Here is a 10380-nt window from a genome sequence, read left to right as displayed (position 1 = left end):
CAGGGAGTCATTTAAGGGAAGGGGATGGCGGATTCTAAATATTCTACCAGGGGTCCACCAATCCCTTAGAACAAAAAATTGGTTTGCCTCATTCATGATTCTTGGGTTCATTAGCTGACCTTGAAAATGGCAGGCAGCCGTTATTAAAATGAGATATTTATTCAGTATTACTGATCCAAAGTCCAGAGAACAAATGGTTTTTTATGGCATCTCAGACTGAAGGGCTTGAACATGACCTGAAGGCTTTCTACACAGGAAGCCTTTGACTGATGATGAGTCCCGTGGCAGCACATTGGGCTGATGGTCGGCCGTGCTGAGCCAGTGTTGTCTGCAGATAATGCAGACAGCCCCAGGCATAATGGTGTGCTGACTTCTGATTGGCCAGCTGTGGGTCCATGTAAGGAATGGGATTTACTTTGACAGCGATAGCTGTCAGCCATGGCAGGCGTGGGGAATTTGAAAAGCACCTGTAGGAATAGGGAGTGCCCTAAGAGGTGACTCCATTTTATTGCTTGATCATGCACTGGGTGGTCTTGAAACACATGGACCCTGACATCCCAGACACCTGCCTTGAGATCTCCCTCTTGGAGTGGAGAAGGGCCTGAGAAATCACGCACCTTTCAAAATGATGTAACTGCCAGTAAATTCGTGTTTGTCCCTTCAGCAGTTACAAACAGCAAGAGAGGATCGGAGGCAGCAGAGCTTAGCAGATGTCTGTTCTACTCCCACCAGCTGGAGTCCTTATCGGTGGAAACGGCTCATGCAGTTGACAGCCCACTTGGTATGTGAATATTAATGTCATGGAAATTTATAGAATACGGTGAAGTTATGCATTATAAGGCCATGTCTTTATCATCTTTTCATGTCTTTTAACACCTAGTATGTGCCCTGCAATAGAGGCGAGCTGGGGAGATACCTCACCGAAGATGGTGTGTTTAAGTAGAATCTTGAGAGATGGGTAGAATTGCCAGTAAAAGTACTTGTGAGTTTTGGAGCAGAGAGGTCAAAACTACATGCACTACATCTCAGATATGCAAAAGATGCAGCATAATGTATTCTATAACTGACCTTGTCGTGCTCACCTTCTGGGAGCTGGAGGGAGTACCGAAACCCACCATTCAGAGGAAGGTTATAAGATGAAAATACTGGAGGAGCTGTCACCTCTAAGAATTTCCCTTCCTCATTGACAGGTGAGCCTACCATTCCTGTGAGAGAAGGGAATGACCAAAGACTGTAGTGAATATTTGCCTCTTCTCCACTTTTCCAGCCTCCATTCCCTCCTTGCCATTCAGGGAATCGTGGTTGCATCACCACTAATTGTACTATAAACTTGAGGAAGATGGGATACAATGTCTACCTCCTTGAGGAAGTTCCTCAGGGCTGGCCAATGAATTCTTATTAAGCACAACAGAACGCTTTTGTTCTGACTTTCCCAGTAGGTTTTAATTGCTGGGCCTCTCAAATGTAGGATTTGTTTGGACTAACACCCCTGTCCTTGATGGCTGGCTTCAGAGTACATCTGTTTTCAAAAAAGCAATAAATATCTATTAGTAGTACTTCTTTTCAGAAAGCACCTGGCTTATCTTCTGAATCAATAGTTGATGTTTAGTAATGTTTGGGTTTTCAAAAAGATTAACTCATCTGGATGCTTCTTTAGTTCCACAGGGAGAATCAAACTTTGATTTATGTTCCCCTATTGATTTTTTTCCTGATACAAAACAGAGATGAAAGAGAGGGAAGTTTAAGTACAAAATTTATTACAGTAAAGAGACCAAAACAATTTTCTTATGTAAACCAAAATTAACATGTTTCATATGACTACCAGAAGTTGGAAAAGCCACCTATGATACATGCACACTCTGGCTGAAAGCCCAGTGACAGAGTTGGTTCAGGCCCATGGACATGTTCAGACCCCAGAAACAATTTCAGGGTAACAGTCTCAGTAAAGGAATAGAAAGAGATGACAAGAGAGAAATAATAAATTGCATTGCTAAGCAATAGTCACCTTCTCATCGGACAACCATGAGTGACCTTCGTATCAGTTATGCCCTTGAGGTCAAGGATTCAAATCCCAGGGGCCCAAATGCATGTTTCATATAAAGGGACCAGGATTTCCTCTTATGTGGCTTCCTTGTGTATTTGTCAAGATATGCTTAATCTGTACACTCAGCAAAAATGAGAAGAGGAGGCCATGGAGGCTCCATTCCATCTCAACAACCCTCTTCCTCCTTGAAAGCTCTTCATCCTCGCCACCACTATTCAAGTCCCCCTCTTGCCCATTCACTGAGGACTGCCTGTCACCAGCAGGAGCCACTATTCATCATCGATGGAATGATGAGAGAGAAGGCAACTTCAAGAAGTGAAGGTCAAGCTCTTAGGCAGAAAACATGGAGTGTGTATTTACATGTTAAAAGAGAACCCTTTTATAAGACAAATATGGTGAAAAAAATTTAAATTTTTTTAAGTTAAAAAATATAAAATAGAATTCTAGAGCAAGCTCTCTGTCTTCCTCAAGGCCTATAAGGTATTGCACCAGTGCTGGGACTCTACTACTTGTTGGGACCCACTTTCTGAAGCTGAAGAAAAGTCCAAACTGCTCCGTGAGAGAAGGGAGCTGAGACAGGGTTAACGTAGCACAAATGTTTGAAGTAAATACACCCTCTTACACCCCTCTACTGGGAACAACTGTATGCTTTGGGCAAAGTTTCTTAACGCTCTGAACTCTCAGTTCATGTAAAATGGGACTAAACATTGCACTTATTTCTGAAGGGTAAAATGAGGGCTAAACAAAAAGCACAAAAAGTTCACAGCACAGAACCCATGATATAAAAGACATTCTGTAACTGTTAGATAATAATCCCAGCATAAATTCCTGACTTGACTGAGCAAGAAACTGAGACCCAGACAGATGAAAGAGTCTTGTCCAAGCTCTAAAGCATCAGGCTGCTTCTCTTCGACTGCCCTGCCACTTGACATGTCCTCTTGTGTTAAAACCATAATAAAATACAATAAAGCTGAGGAAAAATCAGTGGGTTTTAAAATGAATATCCCAAGTCTAAAAGATGCATGGCTCTGTATCTTGAGACAAAAAGAATTGTCTCTTAAGGATCAAAGTACTACAGTATAGTCTCCTTTCTTTCAATTCTGGAGATTTGCAGGGGGATTTGTTGAAATTCACATGAGTATTTTAATGCCTTTCAAGATTTACATCAAAATCTATACTAATACTACTTATGGCTAGTACAGACTCCCCCCTCTGAATTCTGTGTCTTACGGATTTTTAGGTATTCTGTCTGTCCCACTTGAGTCTTTAAGAAACCTTGTCATCTCTGCTTGTACAGCCATCCCATTTTTAAGATATTTGTTGAAAATTTTGTATTTGAGCCATTTTGAAAGGAAATAGTATAGTTGTTTTCCACATAGAAATAAAATACACAAATTAAAGTAATACGAAGTAACACCAATGGCTTCCAGGAGCACATCTCCCATGGTGCGGGTTACAGTGTCCCTCTGGTGATATGGTAAGTGGAGAGAACTACGACACCAGCCAACAAAAACCACAAAGTAAGCCACAAAAACCCCTCGTTCCCAGCACACTTTCCTTTCGTGGTTGTTGGGTGATGTAGTGCCTGAAGGCGCTGGGCTGCCTCACGAGCAGCCCTCATTTCTCTCCTCCAGGGGCTGAGGTGATGGGAGGGGTTGAGTGACAGCCAAAAGCCTCTTGGAGCAGAGCTCCAAAAAGCTGGTCCCAGAGCCCATCTGGGCTGCGATTAGCGCGAATCCTTTGATATGTTGCCGGCTGCTGACTGCACCCTTCCGGAGCCCTTACAGGCCAAGCACATCGGCGGAACTGCACGGCTCTCATCCCCAGCATCTCCTTGGCTAGCGCTCCTGGGGGTCCCGGAGGACGCGTTCCCTCCCATAGTCGGGTGCCCACGCTTATTACCAGCAGCTGTAGTCCACGAACGTGCATCCTGAGCACGAGGGAGTGTCGCCTGCGTCAGCATCCCCGGCTTTGCCTCTCCGCGTCCTGCAGTGGTGCGGCTGCTGACACCCGGCCTGCTACAGACTCCTCGTAGGAAGGGGGGGCCTCTGGGTGGGCATCAGTTGCAGCCTCGGACTCAAGGCCCATCTCTGTGTACAGAGGTGGAGGAACATCCAAGGCATCTCCCTCCGCAGGACAAGGTTGCTTCTCCGCATCAAGACTCTCTTCATACGCAGGAGGGTAGAAATCTGGCCTGGGGATCAAAATGCCACAAACATACATGTGTTATTTAAGTGGTTAATGCCAAAGAGGCATATGCCTGCCTCTCTCAAATCACATTGTGTGAAGTGAAACTGTTAAGAAACATTGATTTTGAAACAGATGTACTTCTTCCCTGGCATCACCAGTTTTTAAAAAAATGTGCTGCTCTTCCAGCAAAACCCTCCTTATCAGCCATCGGATGTGTGCCTCTATAGTTCCTATTTTTCCCAGTGGGTTACTCCAAGCTATTCCCTCTCTCTCCCTCATGGGAACCAGGGACTTTCAGCGTGAGATCCTTACCCAGGAAAGGGACACGGGACCTCAGCTGTGCAACTTCCCTCCACCCAGTTAGTCGTGCATGTCCTTGTCCCCATTCACACACATCTCATTTTCGACTCCGTTGCACTTACTGTCTCAAAATCTCCTGGCCAGCAAAATAATGAATGAAAACGAATGTATAAACTTGTCATATTGCTGTCATACCCTGAACCTAATGGAACATGGTGTGTCAGCTACAGTCTAATAAAACTTTTTAAAAACCGAGCTCTGTGCTGTCTCCTTGACTGTATCAGAGGCTCCTCTCTCTCTTTTCACTCTCTTAAGTCTCAACAACCAATTTCCAAAAAAATGTACTCATTTCTCAAGACATTTCAACTGAGAACTTCACGTAGATTTCCCTGGCAGCCCTCTCCACGCCAGTAGGTCAATGGCGAAGGGAGCCATTTGCACCAAAGGTGACGTATTCATCGGTCATCTTGTCCAAGGTTGCTAATTGTTAAATCCTTCTGGCTTCTCCATCGTGAATGGGACAGGAGTGGTGCGAGGTGAGGACGAGAAAGGGTGAGCTTGATTAAGTTCTGTATTTATAGGGTGAATCCCTCATAGGGTGAATCCCATGGCAAGTGTTGATGGTGTGTAACCACAACAGAACAGAGCCTGCCCCTTGGAGCCACAGCTCCATTCCAAATATTAACAGGCGCAAAGCCAGATAGCTGAAGGAGAGGTCTACTGTACGGCATAAATCTCGGGCTTCACTCAGAATAGCCACGGCAGTGTCACGGGGCACATGTGTAAGGACATTGAAGACAGAAGGTAAGCTTTTCCCTAGGGTGATTTGAGAGGCTCCAAGATGAGTGCTGCCTGCCCCCAAATCCCATCCGGCTCTTCCAGTCCCGTCCGCCCCAACCAGTTCACATTCCCAGTGCCCTGCGTTCCACCGTTGCACACGCATTTGCTCTGCTACCTCAATGTGGGTTCATATTTGGAATGCATATCCTTCTTAGAAATGCGGTTTTTCCTGGACTGACTTCCTGGCCATTCTGTGTAGGCTGGACACCTGTTAGATGCAGCAGGAGGAGGAGGTTCAAGCGGTGTCAAGATAGCCATATCATGGATCTCTTTGAAATAACTCAGCACGGTATGACATTATGCATGTGTTCCTAAATTTGAGCTGCCTCCTAGAGTCAATCAGTTACTCTTCTTTTTGAAGAGAGTTTATTTATATGACAGAGAGAGTGCACAAGCAGGGGGAGTGGCAGGCAGAGAGAGAGGGAGAATCTGACTCCCCACTGAGCAAGGAGCCCGACACAGGAGTCCGTCTCAAGGTCCTGGGGTCCTGACCTGGGCTGAAGGCAGATGCATAACCAACTGAGCTACCCCGCCGCCCCTGCAATCAGTTACTCTTATCAGGAATTCACACTCTGGAGGCAATCATCTAACATACAGGAAAAAAAGTAATCACTCGAGAAGCACCCTCCGTAATCACTTTGGTTATCGTAATCTTTTATCAAACCCGGAAACCTTGCCAGTTAGTATAATAAACATTGGAAGTAAGGTTTGGTTATTGTAATTAGTATTTTTATCAGTTAGCATAATAATGTCAAAAACCAACCGTCATGGGTAAAATGATTTATATTCAAGATATGTGGAGTAGCTAAGATATTTCAGACGAAGAAGGCAAAAGAATTGACGGAGTCTTGCAGCCTTTGTCTTGAGGATGATCCCTGAAGTTTTATCCCTACATGGTCCTGTGTTCAGCCAAGAATCAGGAGGGTTTTGGTTGTCTGATACTGGCAAACTGAGTTTTGTTTCATTGTAGCAAAATACATGTAACATTAGATTTACCCCTGCAGCCATTTTAAGTGTACAGATCAGTGGCATTCGGTCCATCCACCCTGTTGAGCAACCATTATCCCTCTCCAGAACTTTCCCATCATCCCAAATTGAAACTCTGTACTCCGTTAACAGTAAGTCCCCGCCCTCCCTTCCTGCTGCCCCTGATAACCACCGTTCACTTTCTGCCTATGAATTTCATTGCTCTAGATACTCATGTAAGTGGAATCATACACGTATTTCTCCTTTTCTGTCTGGCTTCTTTTATGGAGTATAATGTCTTCAGGGTTCATCCATGCTGTAGCGTGTGTCTGAATGTCCTTCCTTTTTGCAGCTGAATAATATACCATCGCATGGATAGACCATACTTTGCTTATCCATTTATCCACTGATCATATAAGGGTTGTCTCCACCTTTTGGCTATCATGAAGAATGTTGCTATGAACTGGCATACATTTGTCTGTTCAAGTTCTTCCTTTTAATTCTTTTGTCTACATACCCAGACGTAGGATTTGCTGTATCAAATGGTCATTCTGTATTTAACCTCAATGCCATTTTCCATAAAAAGATCACACCATTTTATGTTCCCACCAGGAGTGCACAAAGTTTTGAATTTTTTGAAAGATTTTATTTATTTGTTTCAGACCGAGAGTGAGTGAGCAAGAGAGAGAGAGAGAGAGAGAGAGAGAACCAGCTGTAGAGGGAGAGGGAGGAGCAGACTCCTCACGGAGCAGGGAGCCCAACTCAGAGCTTGATCCCAGGACCCCAAGATCATGACCTGAACCAAAGGCAGACACTTAACCCACTGAGCCACCCATGGGCCCCCAGGTTTCAGATTTTTGTATACTCTTGCTAACACTTGTTGTTTTCTGTGTGTTTTTCTAAGTAGGAACCATCGTAATGGGTATAAGGTGGTAAGGTTAACTGAATTACCCCTGAAATGTTACTGCCTAGTGTTGAATAAATCTCTCGTGTAAGGTGAGATCAGAACACCTAGAAAGAGGTAAGCTGAGACCTCACTGAGCTCATGAAGAGGCTGCAGGTCTCGTTCAATGCCTGTTTGTTCATTCGTTGTGTGGCAGAATTTGGTGTGGAACTTCCTTTCCTTGCGACCTCGTAGCCGGGCTATGGGGAATAACCCGCCACCACCTGCCTTCTAAGGACAGCTGCCATGATACAACAAAAGAACCCGAGAGTCAGGCCTCTTCTATTGGCTTAGGTCGGTTTTCAATGGGGGAAGAAGTGGTTTTTCAGATATAAATACCCTCTACTTCATGGTTTTCCCCAGAAGCAGCACCATTCTTCCTAAGGACTAACCCCAGACTAATTTCCCGACCAGAAAGCTTCAGTTCTAGACACACAGCCCTGCAGGGCATGGTTATTTCTCTACAGTGGGACTAAGTTCATTCTGCTTTTCCAGAATTCAGCCCCATTGCAGCCCTCCTCATCTTCTGGCCTCCCCGTACATACCTGTCAACTGTGGCCAGGGGCAGTGCCCCAAGAGAAAGGCGTCTTCTGAGCACATGGGTGAACACCCCTTTGCTTTCCCTTGCCTGGCGGTAGGTGCTCCAGAAAATTCCACTCAGAAGGATCACAAACCCCAGTGGCAGAAGCATGTAGGCCAGGATCAGGTTCCCTCGACAGTTGAATAGCGACCCTGAGGAAATGAAGAAGGCCCCCAGGCAGATCATCAGGAAGCCCGTCAGGAGAGCAAGGGCACAGAGAACGAGACTAGTTCTGTTCTGCATCCCTGCTCCTTTGGAACTCTTCCACTCCCCTGCTTCCTTGCCCAGAGAGAATGCTCTCATTAGCCAGCTCGAAGCTTTATATGCCCTGGGACCAACTGGCCTTTGGACAATTAAGTGAAGCAGGCACTTAGAAGCTATTCATTAACCATTGGAAGTTACCATAATATCCTTGGAGGATTAACCTAAAAACACAGCATTGTGTAATGCAGGAAGGAGTGGCTTCTTGTTGCTGGTTTGCTCCTCTGAGCTGGGAAGGAACCTTAGCCAGCCCAGCCAGCCCCAGTTATTTGAGGGAAGGTCTCTTACCTTTTGATTATAAGGGCACTCTTCTCTTAATACCCATGGCTAGAGAAATTAGCGTTACTTGATGAACTGTCTTCTTTGTGGCTTGGCAAGGGATCCTTTCCTGATTTCTTCTTTCTCTCTACTAAAAAGACATTTTCTTTTAAGATTTTATTTATTTATTTGACAGACAGAAATCACAGGTAGGCAGAGAGGCAGGCAGAGAGAGAGGAAGGGAAGTAGGCTCCCTGCTGAGCAGAGATCCTGATGCAGGGCTTGATCCCAGGACCCTGAGACCATGACCCGAGCTGAAGGCAGAGGATTTAACCCACTGAGCCACCCAGGTGCCCCCTAAAAAGACATTTTTAAAGCTCCTAACAGGTTTGTCTTGTCTCTCTCAATGAAACTCTATTGCTTTACCTTATGTTACTGGACACATTCCAAGAGAAAAGCCAATGGGGTGAACTCCCTGATTCCTTCTCTGCTGACAAGGAAATGGGCATACACAGGAGGAGGAAAGAGAATTCTGGAGAGAAGAACTGTAAGAAAGCTTTGGGAATTTGGGGGGATTTCTGCTGATGATTGTAAAAGGTGATGATCTGGGGGCTCCTATGTGGCTCAATCAGTTAAGCATCTGTCTTTGGCCAGGGTCTTGATCCCAGGGTCCTGGCATCCAGCAGGCTGCAGGCGCTGGGCTCAGTAGGGAGTCTGTTTCTTCCTCTGCCCCTCCCCCCTGAGCTCATGCTCTCTCTCTCTCTCTCTCTCTCTCATTCTCTCTCAAATAAATAAATAAAATCTTTTTAAAAAGGCGATGATCTGATGACTTCTCTGACCCTGGTTTTGTATCTTTCCCATTGCTGGACCCAAATATTGAGATCCTAGGGTCATTCTGGTTAACACATAGGTGTTCTACAAGAATTTTTGCTATGGCTCAACTGCTGGCTTCCATTCCTGGCTTACCTTTCCTGCTCTCATGAAAGGCCACAGTATTTAATAAAAGAGCATTTCCTAAAATGTGTAGCATGTTTTTACCTCCAAGTGAAACAAATCAACACACGTGAGAAATGCCACTTCTCCAACCCCCACCCTCCCTCACACACACCTTAGAGTTGCACGAGGCACACTAACATATCAAAAGCTCTGAAAAGTCCCACAAATAAAATACATATGAAGTAAAATTTGTTTTGGTAGATGTCTCTAAAAAAATGTTCCCTGTTCTCTCCCCTGCACCATCTGCTTGCCTGCATCTTTGCCTCAAAAAATCTTTACAGAACCAGCCTTCTGTTTCGTGTCTGGAATTTGTTTCCTCCATCTTGACTGTCTTTGGTTACGGACACCCTATTCTAGATCTGGTTCATGCCCTGATTCCTTCCTTTTTTATGTGATGTTTTGGCATGCCCCTGCTGAAATTCTCCTGCCCATGGGGACTCTGGGTCACTTTTGTGCACAGACTATCTTCAGTCCCTCTTTGACACTCCTACCCCACTACTCCATTACATGATTCCGTTTACTTTCCTGATGGAAAAAGGGATTCTTTGTGCCATGCCTAGTGGTGCCAGGTACAACCTTTAGCTTTATCCCCACCATCTCGTTAGCTGGACCTTCATGTTATGGGCTAGGAGAGAGAGAAAGACACTGGATCAAAAATGATATAAGGCACTTCCTTATTTCGCTTCCTAACTTCTACTTTTATGTTTCAATACTTACCCTGATCTACTTTCATCTAGTCTTGATATTATCCTTGCAATTTGAAGACAATATTTTCCCTCCTTTCCAACTAGTCTCGAGGTTTTCAGATGTCTAAGATGGCCCCTGATGATCACTGCCTTCTGGTACCTGTGTCTCTTTGCCCTGGGGGCTGGACATAGTGACTTGATTCTAACCAATGAAATATGGTGAGATGTCACTTCTGTGATTAGGTTGCAAAAGATTGTAACTTTGCCTCCCTATCAGACTCTTCCTATTGTCCTCATGGCTTATGCCCTTTGAAGA

At 45.0% G+C, this 10380-nt stretch overlaps 1 protein-coding gene across 1 annotated transcript; it reads right to left on the bottom strand.

Moving 5' to 3' along the window:
• Positions 1-1736: 1736 nt before the first annotated feature.
• Positions 1737-8178, bottom strand: TMEM252 (transmembrane protein 252). The gene is made up of 2 exons (XM_044264344.1): positions 7829-8178; positions 1737-4238 (listed from the first exon to the last, which is right to left on the bottom strand). The coding sequence occupies exons 1-2, from the start codon at positions 8164-8166 to the stop codon at positions 4001-4003; spliced, it is 576 nt and encodes a 191-aa protein (XP_044120279.1). The 5' UTR covers positions 8167-8178; the 3' UTR covers positions 1737-4000.
• Between the last annotated feature and the right edge of the window lie 2202 nt (positions 8179-10380).

This window comes from Neovison vison, chromosome 9 (genome assembly GCF_020171115.1).
Source record: "Neovison vison isolate M4711 chromosome 9, ASM_NN_V1, whole genome shotgun sequence".
Taxonomy (NCBI): Eukaryota; Metazoa; Chordata; class Mammalia; order Carnivora; family Mustelidae; genus Neogale; species Neogale vison.
The sequence above is the reverse complement of the archived record's forward strand: the minus strand, read 5'-3'. Positions and strand labels throughout refer to the sequence as shown.